A 16,219-nucleotide genomic window follows, 5' to 3' on the forward strand; every position below is an offset into this window, starting at 1 on the left:
TCCCGGAATGGGTTGAAGGGTGCTTTGTGAGGACAATGGGTTTTATTTAACACAGTATGTGCCACAATGGAACACTGGTTAAGTCCTTTCAAAAAGTCTGTGCACTTTGTATCTATGCTCCATTGGTATCGCATCTTTTTCAAACGGTGTAGTGCACCCAACTTGGAAACTGGAAACTGGTTCAAGCTTGTGGAAAGTGGGACTTTGTAAGATGACTGTATCTGTATAAAACTAAACTTTCCAGGCAGAACACATAACTAGAGTACATCGTTGCTGTCGGGCAGAAACCCGAAATCTCCATATTCTAACTTTTTTGTGGGTTTTTTTTCGTAAATCAACGCCCCACTTGATCATACTACAGCGTCACATCAAAGCATCAAAAGTAGCAGATCCGCAAGCTCGAAACGCAGCGTGAAGCCACGCGTTTTGAGCTTGTAGATCTGCTACTTTTGCACTTGAATCCTGAAAATTAACAGTTTTGGACATAATGAGCTTTCCACCCGACAGAGACGATATGATCACATAAGACCAAATGGGAATTCTTTCCTGCTAATTAACACTCAGCTAAACACACTTCACACTACATTAACACTCTCAGTCATATTCCCCACAGTAACCACCAGTGATCCATCCCCTCTGTGCCTCAAACAAATGTACACGTGCAGTACACAGCACAATGCAGATCGCCTTCACAGCGAGCTTTGGTTTATATACAGTGGATACCAACTTTATCAAGCCACAGGTGCTGTGTGGAGAACGCACCTGCCTGTAAACTCGGGTTTGTCATTGTGAATAAAGCTCAGCTGTCCATCTGGAATATGAGCGGTATGATGATTCAGTGGTGCTGTCAGTATTACATCTGGCCCCATAAGTGCTGCCTCTACCACTAGCCTGCTCCCCTGGGCTTACTGGCCTTGTTAGTTTCAACACAGAGGCTTGCATTCACACACACACACACACGCACGCGCGCACACACACACACACACACACACACACACACACACACACACACACACACACACACACACACACACACACACACACACACACACACACACACACACACACACACACACACACACACACACGTGGATGCATGCACACAAAGACACGCAGATAATACATACGGTATGCATACACGTACGTACACCAATACCACAACACATTGTAGACACATGCGCGCATTCATGTGCCTTCATACATGCTAAAAATGTATGCATAAAAATACACACTTGCACATTATGCACTCCACTCAAAATGCACATTCATATTAATGCATTCACACACACACATGCGCATGTGCATTCACATACAGAGTACATGTAGTGCTATCAACGCACATTACACATCACTGTAACAATGCAGAAGGCAGTTTCATACAGAACTCATACACAGGCACCGATCACATCATAATGTACGGAAAGACACTAACCGTTCACTAATGTCACTGTGAGTCACTAATGTCAGTGTGCTCTGATAGGAGTGCTATGGTAAAGCTGCAAGGTGAGAGAGAGAGAGAGAGAGAGAGAGGGGAGAGAAAGAAAAAGAGAGATGGAGCGGAGGAAGAGAGAACAGAGAGAGTTCCAGTTCATTTCTCTAGGTGGATTGGAATGGAAATGATGTGTTGCTACAATAAGAGGCAGACACATTGAGATGAGGGAGTATTAGTGCTGCGATGAGGAAATGGACGTGTTCTGTACCATTGGTTCTGATGGAAAGGAAACGATGTGAGTGTGAGTGTGTGTGTGTGTGTGTGTGTGTGTGTGTGTGTGTGTGTGTGTGTGTGTGTGCATATATACGTGTCACGGTGTGTCAATGATGAAAGTGTGAGCGGCAAGATGTGTGGGAGAGTGTTAAATAGAGAGAATGAGAAAGCGTGTGTGTGTGTGTGTGTGTGTGTGTGTGTGTGTGTGTGTGTGTGTGTGTGTGTGTGTGTGTGTGTGTGTGTGTGTGTGTGTGTGTGTGTGTGTGTGTGTGTGTGTGTGTGTGTGTGTGTGTGTGTGTGTGTGTGTGTCTGTTTGTGTGTGTGTCACACTTCTGAACGTGCAACCCTCTCTTCTCACCCTGTGCCTCTTGTTTTGATTTTCCTTCACAGGCGTACAAGAGGAAAACCGAGGCAGCCAAGAAAGAGTACCTGAAAGCGCTGGCTGCTTACCGAGCCAGTCTGGTTTCCAAGGTAACGCTTATGACACGCCGGCCCTGGCTAATAACTGATGATGGATTGGATGGAAAATCCCTGCTAATGGGCTGGGCGGGGCTTCCTTCGGTGGAGGCAGGGAGGGGCAACAAGAGCAGTCCATATTAGGAACAATACCTGATTTCCATAGGCTGCAGTTAGGGGGGTCCAGGGGGGTTGGGGGATTGAGGTCGCAGCGGTGATATGGGGTGGGGGGAGGGGTCAGGCGGTTCCAGACGTTAAACATATGCTCATAATTTCTACAAAGCAAACAGTGAGTGGAAGTCCCCTCTAGAGGTAGAGGTCCCTCTACAGTACACAGTAAAATCCTCAGTGGTAATGTATCCAACTCAAATCTAACCAAATGGACCCTTACGGGTCATTTGTACACTCTCAGAGTTAAATTAACACTCTGTGCATACATGTATGTTTCATACAAGCCATTGGTTTTGAGCCTCCTTTGCTTTTGGGAAATATAAACTTTTCAATGTTGAGAGCTCACAAAAACAAGAATTTTATATACTCTTTTACTTTGTAACTGTGTGATGTGACAATAAAGTTTGATTGATTGATTGATTGATTGATTGATTGATAAATTGATTGTAGATCTGCTATTTTTGGCAAATTTTCCCCCCAGAATAGGAATGCTGGGGTTCAAGCGGTCAAATCCGGAAACACATACAGTTAATTCAACATGCACCATCACTGGTTTCACACTCCAACACTTATTACACTAATTCTGATCCATGACATGATGGGTCCATGCGTCTCCTCAAAGGGTTTCATGGAGGGGAGACAGAAAGGCTTCGGGGAAGGGACTATAGATAGCATTGTTTAGTGCCGTCTTGTATTAACAACACACAATGTAGAGCAGCAAAGATTCCTTTTGTCATTCCATTTGTTCTGCAGGCAAACAGTCTCATTTCCCTTCCCTTGTCTATATGCATGTGCGTATGTGCGTGTCTGTCTGTCTGTCTGTGTGTGTGTGTGTGCGAGCGTGTGTGTGTGTGTGCGTGCGTGCGTGCGCGCGCGCACACACACACACACACACACACACACACACACACACACACACACACACACACACACACACACACACACACACACACACACACACACACACACACCCACACACACACACACACACACACACACACACACAAGAAGAGTAAGTGTGCATGGCCCCTCTTTCTCCTATTCCCATCCATCTGTCAAGGTGTCTATTGATCATTACCTTGGCCCCAGCTCTATTCATACAAATGGGCTCCATTACTTCCTAATCAACACTGATGGCTGGAGATGAGCAATCTGACAGCTCATCATAAGGCCTGGAGAAGGGTGGAGCAGGGTGGGGGTGGGGGTGAGGGTGGGAGGAGGGGATATTTGAGGTGCACTTGCTCAGAGTGCTGTTTTAAAGAATGAAAGGGTTCAAGTTTGGGCGTCAAATGGGAAGACTTGTGTGCTTGTTATGTATGTTTTGTACATTTGAGTTGTACAGTAGCTGTCAGTGTATCAGATATTATCATCATCATTAGCAAGGGGTGGGGGGTGGAAAGTATGCAATCAGTGCTTGAGGAGCGAGTGATTGATTGATGGATGATTAATTAGAGGTTGAGCATTGATTCTAAATAATATGCCACTAATTGGGAGGCAGTGCATGGATTTCTACCTTACTTTCATCACTGGTTCTCAAAGTGGGGTTCTGGGACCCCCAGGGGTCCTTGAGGTGGTTCCAAGTGGTCCCCAGCAAAACGAGGAACAGTTTAAACAAATAAACACGTAACATTTTTCGGCTATTCAAAATAATCCAATCTATCAACGTGTCGCAATGCAATGTGTTGAGAGCTTGTAAATCTAGTATTTTAAAAAATCTAGATTTTTTTGGAAAAATATTCTCTTATTGGGGGTCCCTGCCTGGCACAAAATATCTTCAAACAGGGGTCTTCGTCCAAAAATACATATCAATGGGGGGCCGCATCCTTGACATGAAAATGTTTGAGAAGCACTGACTGACATTATTATTCTCTCCATCTGCTCTATCTCGTCTCTCCACAGACATATAACGACCCTGAACCAAAAAGTGCCCAGCAGACCAGCCAGCCCTCCCACCTGCTGCCACCCAAGCAGCCCCTGTACAGCGTGCCCCCGCAGTCCTCCTCTCCCTACCTGGGCCCGCCCGGCTCCTTCCCCCTGTCGGACCTCCAGAGCTTCGCCGGGCCTCCCCGCCACGCTCTGGCCCGGACCCTCAGCCAATCCCAGATGCTGCCACCCAGCATGAGTGCCTCTCCCCCGTCCCCCTTCCAGATCAGCCCTCCGCTGCACCCCCACGCGCAACTCTCCCTGCACCAGAGCGCCCTGCTCAACCAGCCAATCCGCATGCAGCAGGTGCAGTCCCAGCCAATCATCTCGCACCAAATGGGGCTCCATTCCCCTCCTCTCAGCCAACAGGTGGGAGGAACGACTCAAACAGTAACACATAATGCTGCTTCTCCAATACAAATGAAGAGAATTACTTACATGCACCGCACCCAAGTGTGTTCTGCAAAATCATTAGAAGATGATATCAATGATAATTGACTCTGGTGGGCCGTTTACACAATACACAATATCCACAATTAATAATGTCTGTACATCCATTACAGTATGAAATATGTTGCATCGTTATTTGTTATAGGTGCCATGATCTGGAGATTTATTTTATTTTATTATTATTTTACAAAAAAGCATCAATGCCATTCCTTGCTGCTTCTAGATAATGATCAGACTAATTCATATGCTGATCCTATATCGCAACAAACATCGGAACATATTCTGACCATAACCCTGAATTATTTTAACCTCTCATTTCATGACAATTTGAATCATATTTAAAGGCAGTAACAGATTTTAAGTACCCTCTTTTCCTCCCTCAGGGCTTCTCCCATATTCAGGCTGAATACCAGAACAGTGTGGGGGGTTCTCAGTCGCCGGGGGCCCCCAACCCAGTGCATGGACAGAACCCTGACTGGGACGGCGAATACTGCAACAGGGACTGTGGACCCAACCACTGCGGGTGAGCACGTTACATCTGCTAGCCAGCAATGCTGTTTCAAATGTGGAAAAGATCAGATTTTTAACTGTCAGCACAGGCCTGAGGTTTTCCCAATGTGTGTCGCAAAAAAAAATCAGATTTTCTGCTCCAGTGTAACAGCTTAGGACATTTGATTGGGCAAGACTAGAAAAGAGTTGTGTGACAAAGTTATTCATTTTCCAAATGGATTCCTCTAAACTACCTCACTTACACACTCAGGAACTCTGACAAAATTAATCACAAACTGTGATTTCCATGCTAAAGCACCAGCAAGCATCCGCCTTGAAATTGAAACGGGTAATGCAGGAGTAGAACAACGCTTTTCCCACGCTCTGAGAAAGTGTGACATCCAATTAAGTTTCCCTTTGTTTTGCTCAGTACACATTGCCTTATTGAATCAAGCTATTCAGGCAGGCGCAGGATTGAGGCTGCCTCGTCTCGCACCTGAAACTCTGTGTTACTATTCTGAGAGGCAGCAAAGTGTTTATGCCTTGTCTGTACAAGTGAATTATCTGGATGTCAAGTGGGATCATACCGGGGTCAAATCATCTTTAAAGTAGTTTGAAACATATTGAGTGTTTTTTGGCTTATGTCAGCCTCTGTGTCAGTTGTGTGCAATTTTCATTTATAAGTGTCAACGAAGATAAATTGAGAGCAGATTGTATTCGGCATAACACAGACTTCGTACTATCTCTTGCGTGATTTTCATCCATTCGTCGTTACACTTTGTTTGCCTGCTGTTTGTTATGTTTGAAGGGATATTTCCCTTTTTACTTCAAAAGTAATTGAAAAATCACACCCTGTGTGAAGTGGGCGGTGTCTTGCTAGCTAATCACAATACTGAATGGAGTCAACCAATCATGTACAAAAAATAAATACATTTATTGAAACACTCTTTATGATGGAAGAAACCATAACTTTAAAAAAACTATGTTTTTTTTTAAGTTATGGTTTCTTATATAGGACTATGCACATGTGTCATGTGACACTGGCCAATCACAGTCCTGAATAGACTGTGATTGGCCAATCACGGTGCAGGGTTAGGCGGGGTACATTTTTGGCCAATCACAGCGCAGGATTTGTTGTACAAATATCCAAACCTCACTTATAAAAACAGCCCCCTCACTTATAAGAAGGACAATATCAGTCACCAGAACCAAGGACGTGTTTTTGATGAATCTATCATGTTTAAAATGGAGTTTGAAGTTACGATGGTTTTATATAGGAAGGGGGCGTGTCTGATTAAATGAATATCAAATGTATAAATACTGAATCAAGCAATTTGTGAAGGGTGCTCACAAAAGCCTGATTAGATGTTAAAATAACCCCAGACATGTTTGAAAGCAAAATATCATGTTGCTATCTTGGTCAGGTCCAATGAACTATTTGACCCATATCTCACTGGAATTTAACATACATCTCAAAGTCTGTCTATTTTGACCTAACCTTTGTTTATATGTTGCTCCTCAGCAGTGGCATGGGAGCTCGAGACAAGCCTCTCTACCTCACTTGAAGTTGAAGGACCTCCAAACGTCAGACTCCAGGGGCAGGGAGCTTTCCAACATAACGACAACATCATCATTGTGTCATCTTCTCCCACCATCTTGTTCTTTCTTTTTATTCTGCAGGATTTCTAAAATCCCAAAGACTTGCTACAGTTACTTCACCTATTTGCCAAGCACTTAGACCGGACAGGAGCCCGAGGCACTTCTCTTACTTTTTACCCCCGTTTTCTGTGAACGTTCCATTTTCGCTGGGACCAGGAGCTTTGAGCTCATGCCATCCTACTGGATATGAAGACCAAAAAAAAGGTCTTCTTGTTTTGTTTTGAGAATTTTAAGGGTGATTTTTCCCTTCTCCACTCCATTACTCAGTTTTTGCCATGGACTGCCCACATTGGGGAGATCAAATGCTCTAAGCGTACTCAGTGTATAGGGGTCTTGGTTAGGAAGAGCTAACGCAGGACCCTAGAATATATAAAAGTCACCTCACCAGGGGTGGATATACTTCAGCAAAGACTGAAACACCCAAACAAAAGCAAAGCTAAACTTAAACCAAGATAGTCAAAAACACATTTAAACATTTGTATATCATCCTACCCTTAGTAAAGGACTCCCTCATTATGTATTTTTTCTTTCCCTCACAGAGTGATTGTAAATATCACCAAAATGGATTCCTCTCTTTATGTGTGTATTTAGCTGCGGTCCCTTGCTTTTTCTTTTTCTTTTGGACTTTTTCTTTTTTGATTATGTGATTTTTGTGCAGGCCGATTCAGTGATGGAATACACACACTAAAACTTGTGTTGAAACTGTGTTCACTGGTCTTGCCTCTCTCTCTCTCTCTCTCTCTCTCTCTCTGAGAAAGAGAAAAATAACAAAGACTGTAAAAAGTTTCAGTTCCTCTGGTGGTTCCTGTACTGGGGGACTTCCTGTACCGACAGAGAGCATCACTCTTCAAACATGGCCTCAGGATGCCACTGAACTGTTAGAGGTCAAAGGTTGCAACCTCTCCTTTAGCTCCTCCTCCTGCTGGTCTTAGGGACCACGCCCCCTGCTTCCCACAGCCCCGCCCATTATTCCCCATATTCCCCAACACCACTTGTACAGGTGAATTTAAACAAACAAAAAAAAAGTTGCTAAATGTGAAATGTTACTAAAGGAAAAAAAAAAAAAACTTAACAGTGGGTTTTAAAAGTTTTTGACTAGTTTTATTAGGTGTTTTAGAATTGTGTTGAACTCATCTTTATCATTTTTTGTGAAGAAAAAAAAAACACGACGTAAGGCATTTTAATTCTTAAGGCATTTCTTTCTTTCTCTTTTTTTCTCTTCTTTTTTTTCTTTTTCACTTTCTCATTGTAGCAGGATTTGAGTTTCTGAAGCCCAGTCAAATGGGGTAGATATTTTCATTTTGTGTATAAAACCTGCCAAATGTTTCTTTTAATTGTAAAGCCAGTGGTGAGAGAGCCCATTTACGTTTTGTTGAATATCATAAGTTTTGCAATATGGTCATTCTATTTAATTTGGTTGCAGGTTTCACATATATTTATGAATGATATGAAGTAACGTTTTGGCTTATTTTCATCAGGGTGCATTATTATTATTATCATTATTATTATTATTATTATTATTATTATTATTATTATTGCTCAAATAACATGATTATTTGAATAATTATTTTTACATTAACTTGTTGGTGGCACATTGCCAGTGTACCAGCATTAAATTCATTTTGTGTCACAGATTGCTTCTTTTGTTTTCTTTTGTCTGTAATAAAATGTTTTAAGTGGAGAATTGAAGGAGTCTGTCTCAACTCATTTGCACCCATTCAGTGCAGTTTATTTTGTAGTGATGAAGACACTCATAAAACATTACATAAGGACTGTATTGATACTGTAGCTACTCTGCATCACTGTGTAGGCTGGTATTCAACATTTCATATGTCGTATGCCAAAGTAAACTTACACCTTTGCCAGAAAAGTGCTGAGTTGTTTAGACAATGAGACCCTAACAGCATATACAAAATATCTGTTTTCCCTGCATATGTCTAAGGCAAGTCAAGAGTACTTAGACTTTCATACAGTCACAATGTAAAACTGACGGCTGGGTGTTCCCAGGTGCTGTAGGGTGATGCGTTAAAGTTTCACAGTGTACATTCATGTCACAAAATGTCATGTGTCTATGCATTGGATTTTGTTTTGTTTTTGACACACATATCATCCAGATAATATATCAAGATGTATTTCTCTGTCCGGAGTCTGTGCGTTTCACATGATTGAATGATGGGTTGATGCAGCAGAACATGGTCTCTTGGTCAGGTCCACCTGAAAATGAAAAAACGTTGCCTCTCACTTATGAATTTCACAGTTGGATTAAAGATAGAATAGAAATGGAATCTATCACCCCCTCCCCTCTCCCTCTCCCTCTCCTCTCTCTCTCTCTCTCTCTCTCTCTCTCTCTCTCTCTCTCTCTCTCTCTCTCTCTCTCTCTCGATGACACAGTGCCCCCTAGAGTCAAATTGTGAAACGCACCCCAAAACAATGTCTTCCTATTATTACACAATGGGAGGAGAAAATAAGGTAATTAAAGTCCAGCAAGTCCAGAGTAGGTGAACTGCAATTACACTTTGACGCTGACATAAAACAACATATTTAGTAAAGGAATCCATGTTAAGGAAAAGAAAATGGGAAGAACTTCTCTGTGCTAACAACAACCTGCCTGTTGCTCATCATTCATTCATTGTTTGTTTTGAATTAATTTTCAGTTGATTCAATGAACAGTCTGAGTAATATGAGTCAAGTGAATGGACTAATTGGTTTTTTTCTGTTCTGCTCCCAGTCCCACGCAAAGGCTATTAGTGTTCCTCTATCGCCATCTGCTGGTGATAAATATAGAAATACTATGGCACACGTAACCTTAAAATTGGTTTTCTTAGCCTCATCCACTTTTTGTTTGTTTCCGACCTATATAAATTAATCATAAAAATGCAAAAGTAAATGTTAATCCAGGAATAAAAGGCATGATGTTTTAGCTTGCCTTCAAAGCATTAAAAGTCAGGTGAAGTTGGACCTTGTATTGTGAACTGTAGGCCTACTTCCATGTACTTTTTCCATGTCTTTCTAAATAAAGTACTTCAATCAATCAATCAATCAATCAATCAATCAACCAATGACCCCTGGGGGTCCCCGGACCCCACTTTGAGAACGAATCCTTAAAGCTTGTTGAAAATCCTGAGACAGTGAGAGATGGTGCAATGGGATAGTAATCAGACTCTCTCAGCACAGAGGTTCCATGTTCAAATCCCAGTTGTCCCATTCTTAAATATTGTAGTACTTTGAAATTTTCAAGGCTAAAATACAAAAAAGCACTAGAAGACACCTGCTGAGGGCCCCAAGGTGCGTTGGCGCAGTGGTGTGGTGAGCTTGATCGATTGCCTCTGCTACAGACAGTTTGCAGGTTCAAGTCCCATGCCATCAACGTACACGGAGGACCATGGGGGGACTGCGTCCCTCCCCTGTTTCCTGATAGTTAAAGGTGGGGGGTTATGACTGAAAGAACTCTTCCCAGCTAAAGTTTTACTAATTAATTAGTATTATCATTATCAGCTAATTAAAGCAGACACACAGGGTTATTGTAATTTAAAGGTGTCCCTGAGCAAGACACCCAATCCCCAACTGCTCCCGTTAATTAATAATACATTTACATTTTTATGACGTCATATCATTTATAATAATATAATATAATATGATATAATATAATATAATATAATATAATATAATATAATATAATATAATATAATATAATATAATATAATATAATATAATATAATATAATGTGATATGATATGATATGATATGATATGATATGATATGATATGATATAATATAACATAATATAATATAATATAATATAATATAATATAATATAATATAATATAATATAATATAATATAAAAACATTAGTTGTAAAAGACGTGTCTTTTCAACAGATATCTCTTTACCCACACTGGGCACACACAATACAACGCCCATACGCCGTGCATACGCCGTCCATACGACGTCCGAGTCAGACCTCAGTCAGCAGCTGTTTTGCAAAAAATACGTTGAAACGACGTCGACTCACGTCTGACTCAGACGTCTTCTGGACGGCGTATGCACGGCGTTTGGGCGTTGTTGTATTTTGTGCCCAGTAGGTAGAGACGTCTGTTGAAAAGACATGTCTTTGTGCAACTTGAATTATGGATTTTTGATTGCATTTTAAGTTTTAGATGGCTTTTCCCAGCCCCGTAGCCTAAGTGAACGGTGAACACCACTGATATAGTTTTTTAAGTGGAATTCATAATTCATAATTGTCATTTATTGTTTCCCCCCTTCCAATAAATACAGTTTTAAATTCATCACGCACAAACCTTTCATTTCCCCACCAACATAGAAAGAATGCTATCAGTAATTTATCTACATAATGTATATACACAATAAAAATATGCTATGAATAATTATGTTGTCAGTGCCATTTATAAAGCCCTGCATTGACTTTTTTTCAGCCAGCAGGTGTCGCGGCAACAACATGAGACCAAAATACTTTTATCTTACTGTGAACATGTTTGCCTGAAAACGAATCTTTGAAATGTTTCATAGTTTTAAAAATATACTCCTTTAAAAGTTTTGGCACTTCAAGAAACAGTTTCACCGAGAAACTCCATTCACACTTTTTATAATTCAGCTTACTGTGGACACACATGCTTGAACTTATATCTGAAAACTTTGGCACCTTGCTGTTCCTTCATACTTGGACATTTAAAGGGAAACAAGTACAAACTATGGCAGCCAGGCTACTAATCCTACACACTTACACCTAGTAACCCCATTCATACTTTAAAATGTTCATCTTACTGTGGACATGTTTGCCTGAAAATGAATCTTTGAAATGTTTCATAGTTTTAGAAATATACTCCTTTAAAAGTTCAGAAATGTATAATGGAGGTCAGTGGAGGATTTTGGCACCTAAAAAAATATAAGACATACATATAAAATCTAATATGTACATTACATGACATACATGTAAATGATATAAAATGTAAAGACTTACTATTGGAGGCAACAGGACATCATATATGTTTCTTCAACTTTTTTTTCCATATGGGATGACGCCTGCGACAATGTTTTCCTCCTATTTTACCTAACAACAAACAACGATACAAACAAATATATTATATGCAGTTGAATTATTATTATTCTTTATAAATATCGTTGTTTGTTGTGCTGTTGCTTGTCTGGATTGTTTATCGAGCCGTTATTGGCATGTGGCCAGTCAAATCTCCCATCACTAATATTGTCTCCAGTGACCAGTTCCAAACAGTACACATCCAACCCTTTCATTTCCTCCTCAGGCGGATATGAACTCTCCTGTCAGAAAAGACATCAGCACTATCATTGTCTGACAACCAATGGGCTCAGAGAGAACCCATTCCTGACTTTGATCTAGGACAAAGGACTGAGAATTTCATATTGACCAAAACCCAAACACTTGATGGCTGCGGCGATATAGGGATAATAACGTTTTATACACACTCATTTAGAAGTGTGCTATCTTGTTTTGCATTGGAAATGTTTGTTAGACCTGGAGTGGGAATCTGAAGAAAGGTTCAGACTAACCTTCTGTTTGTGTTTGTGGGATTATATTAGGCTAGCTTTCCCACCTGCTTTTTCACAGGATCAGACCATCTTAATTTGGAGGCTCTGTGGCAAAGATGTTCCCTTGACTGATTAATCTAATGTGCATGTGATGCAGGGCAGCCAACATTGGACTGTCAGAATCCAGGAGATTTTGGGGGGTGTGGTTTGGGGTAATTGGTCAAGTAATAAGTCAATATTTTGCACAGTCCAACACTCTAGTCAGTCTAGTGTGTTTTTAGAGTATAATATAAAAAATCACTGAAGTTCAATCCCCCTAGAGCAGCAACAATACCTTTGAATTGATGAAATCAGGTATGATGAACAAATAGTTCTATTTCCATCCTTTGAATGTTATGTTTTCACTGTCAACTTTCCTCTTGACACTTTTGGATGAAAAACTCCTCTCACGTTTAAAAAACACACCAAAGCTGTGTTTCACATGCCTTAGCTTAAATGATACTGTTTCTCTCCATTCTAAGAGACCTTGAACCATGAAAGAGCTCTTGTTCGAAAAGGAGTACTCTCTGTCTGCAGATAAAATGTTCACTAAATATCCTCATAAGTGACACATTCAAGGATGACACCTGCACAAAAAAGTCTGATTACATAAGCATTTCTGTGTGCACCTGTAACATTTCATTCCACAAGCTTTTCTATCAATTGCTATACCACATATGTAGTAACTTTTATAACAATACAGTTATTATTGTATATAAGGTTGTTTGTTGCAAGTTCCAGGTCCTAAATTAGCCATTGATTGTGTTCCCCAAGTGTGGCGTTTGGGAGTCCTCCCCCCATTTTTTAAAACGTAGTAGATGCAATTTCCTGGGTTCTGGTGAATTTTGGGAGTTTGATTCCACAATCCAGGAGTGCAGAAAGAGATGTGGTCGAAATCCAGGAGACTCCTGCAGGATCCAGGAATGTTCTAACAATCTTATAAAATCAAGATGCCACTTCATGCGGGCCTGTATTTATTGTTATGAGTAGACAGGCTCCCCCCTTTCTCTGTGTATAAGGATGGTCTGGTCTCTCTTTCAGCAGAGAACTACCACCGACCTGTGATTCATTTACTTCTCCCATGAGCTCAACCTTCTATCTTAGACATATTCAAGTGTCTCTGACTCCGTTTTCCTCAACATCCTGACTGATCCAGAATTCAGGGATTCAGTGTAGAGGGAAAAAGAGCAGTGTTGACAGATACTGACCATGATACTGACACAATACTGATACGATACTGACCATGATACTGATGATGTCAGTATCATGTCACAGGGCTGTGACAGGGCCTGACATCCCTGTGACAGCACAGCCAGCCCTCATTGAGCTGGTAATGTGTTGGACCTACAGTATAGCGTTCTGTAGAACCTGCTCTCCCTCAACCCCTCTGTTACTCCCCTTGATGTCTCTGGCCACCATGTAGACTTCTCCACCTCTCTCTCAGCTCTAAAAGAGATAGAGATGACTTACAGGATAGTGTAGAGATCCTGTGTAATTTCACCACTTTCAACTGGCGTCTCTGTTTTGGGCATGTGATTATTATAGGCAAAGATTTTCAAAAATGTCTTGCGTTGTGAGTTTGTAGATTGGCTATTTTTGCCCAAAATACGGCTGAAGTGGTTAACTGAGTTACAAATAGTAAAATTAACACAAACTTAATAAACTAAGGATTTTACTGTGTACCTGTGAAACCCACCGAATGTTCTTTTCTTTTTTTTACGACATAGTATACAGCAGTATGACATTAGTTTTTATGACATATTCAATTCATACACATTTGACTCCAAAATAAAGAAGCAGAGTGAAACTCTAAACAAAATAGTTTAATCGTACAGCACATGTACCTGTCAGGGTCACTAACATAGAATAGTTACAATGGTTGACAGAGGTACATACAATTCTCCAATAAAAATAAAAATGTACATTTTTTTTTCTTTTTTTTTTCATCACATTCCAGTAACAGATAATTACAATTAAAGGCATTACTGATTCTGACATACAGTAATAGGCTACTTTGTACACTCCTGAAATAAATTGTGCATCACATAATTGTAAACGAGCAAACCTTGTGCACCTACAGAACGACAGGTGCATCGGAGAAGACCGAGAGCCGATCAATGTAGAAGCAAGACTCCTGCACAGGCACACACTGTCTTCAGATGTGAACACAAAGTTTAAGTCCAATCACAACGTTTTGATCCGGAGACCTTCATCAAGTTATGAAGGGTTTGTCCACTCCTTTTTTTCCTTTTACGCCATGTCTCTTAGCTGAAAATAGCAGATCTACAAGTTATGCAGATTTTCTCCAAATGTTTGTCTATTTTCACTGAATGTTCGCCTATTATGACATGCCAGATGTTTATGTGGTTAAACTTTGTATTTATATTTGAAGACATTTGAGACATAATTGTGCCACAAAATATGATAGGGCCCCTCAAGTTTTTTTTTTTCTTCTTTTTAATGCCAGTAAGCAGTCAAATATTTTATTCTAATGAGACAAACTTTCTTTGTGCTTTCACACTCCTAGAAAATTTAATTTGGTTTAGTCCATCCGTAAAGGGTAATTTATTGTGCTGTCAAACAATTGGCTCTGTATTTTACCCTATTTAAAATATTTCATGAATGAAGTTGAACGCATTCTTCTTCCAGATTTGCTAATATACGTGTCTTTAATGAACGATGCCGAATTATAAATGAAAAGATATTCTTTCTATCTAATCATTGGATAGATGTCACTGTTATGTGTGTATCGACGCTCTAAAGAGAGGTTGCTGTCGGGTACAGCTGGTCCCTGCCAGTTTTACTAAATTCTTCAAGAGTACCGAAGTCCTGATGTCACAGTATTTTTTCTATTGAAAATCCCATAGGGAAATCTTGAATCGCGTCATATAAGTGTACCAAAAATAAACAAATCAGCCTGCGATTCTGTCAGGTATGACTATGTGTCGTTTATAATATTGAGTTACATTTGAAACAACGGCTGTGTTTGGAGACGATTTTTAAATCTTCTTACTCTTTTGATAAATTTGTACTTTTTCACCATCAGTTGACGCTTCATTATCCATAAGAGTAAAATCGCGGGGCTGATTTGTTTATTTTTGTTATTATTTGACGCAATCTAAGATTTCCCTATGGGATTTTCAATAGAAAAAACTACTCCGTGACCCAAGGGGATAGCGGCCTCTAGCAGTGATGTCAGACTTCGGATCTCTATTTTGTGCTCAATAAAAAGGTCCTCCCCGCCCTTCTTCATTTTACCATGATCTGTCTTCGCTTAACTTCACTGTCACTGAAATATAACCTAGAGAAGTTATGAAGAAACTTTAGATATTCATTTTCAAAGTAAGACGTCTTAATTAAGGGGGCATGGTTGTGTGGGGGAAAAGGGACATCACTAAAGTTACAACATTTACTCTGCTTGCAAAATGACGATACAAAGCAAACAAAATGGCAGCAATGTCTGGGAGCAAAATATTAACTCAACATTTGCTGGTATTTATCTGTGATATGATATCTAACAAGTTACATACATTTTAAAACAACATGTATGAGTGGTTTGGTTTCAAAATGATTGCATACAAATGATCAATTGAAAGCTGCAAGCAAAAAGGCTGACTTCACAGTAAATCATAAGGTAGCACACCACCAGAACACAGACGTCTCATATCAAATTGGCACAAATTTGCATTATAGGAGACTGCTGGCACGTTTCATGACAACAAATACAAAGAATGTTTTTGTTCTTTTTACATATCCTCATTTTGACATGAATGAATAACGCCTATGGAACCAAATGGGGAAAAC

The 16,219-nt window shown here is 40.3% G+C and overlaps 1 protein-coding gene across 2 annotated transcripts in view; it reads left to right on the plus strand.

Moving 5' to 3' along the window:
- Nucleotides 1-8,529, plus strand: part of LOC308097705 (TOX high mobility group box family member 2-like) — a 98,214-nt gene extending 89,685 nt beyond the window's left edge. Inside the window, exons 6-9 of one of the 2 annotated variants that reach the window (XM_080445677.1) lie at nucleotides 2,096-2,176; nucleotides 4,232-4,624; nucleotides 5,089-5,228; nucleotides 6,717-8,529. In XM_080445677.1, coding sequence (XP_080301803.1) covers nucleotides 2,096-2,176; nucleotides 4,232-4,624; nucleotides 5,089-5,228; nucleotides 6,717-6,759 — 657 coding nt within the window. In that variant the 3' untranslated portion in view covers nucleotides 6,760-8,529. The remainder of the gene's footprint in view (nucleotides 1-2,095; nucleotides 2,177-4,231; nucleotides 4,625-5,088; nucleotides 5,229-6,716) is intronic. The other variant, XM_080445678.1, reaches the window with a different exon arrangement.
- The last annotated feature ends 7,690 nt before the right edge of the window (nucleotides 8,530-16,219 follow it).

Source organism: Gymnoscopelus braueri, assembly GCF_963280865.1.
Source record: "Gymnoscopelus braueri genome assembly, chromosome: 12".
Lineage (NCBI taxonomy): Eukaryota > Metazoa > Chordata > Actinopteri > Myctophiformes > Myctophidae > Gymnoscopelus > Gymnoscopelus braueri.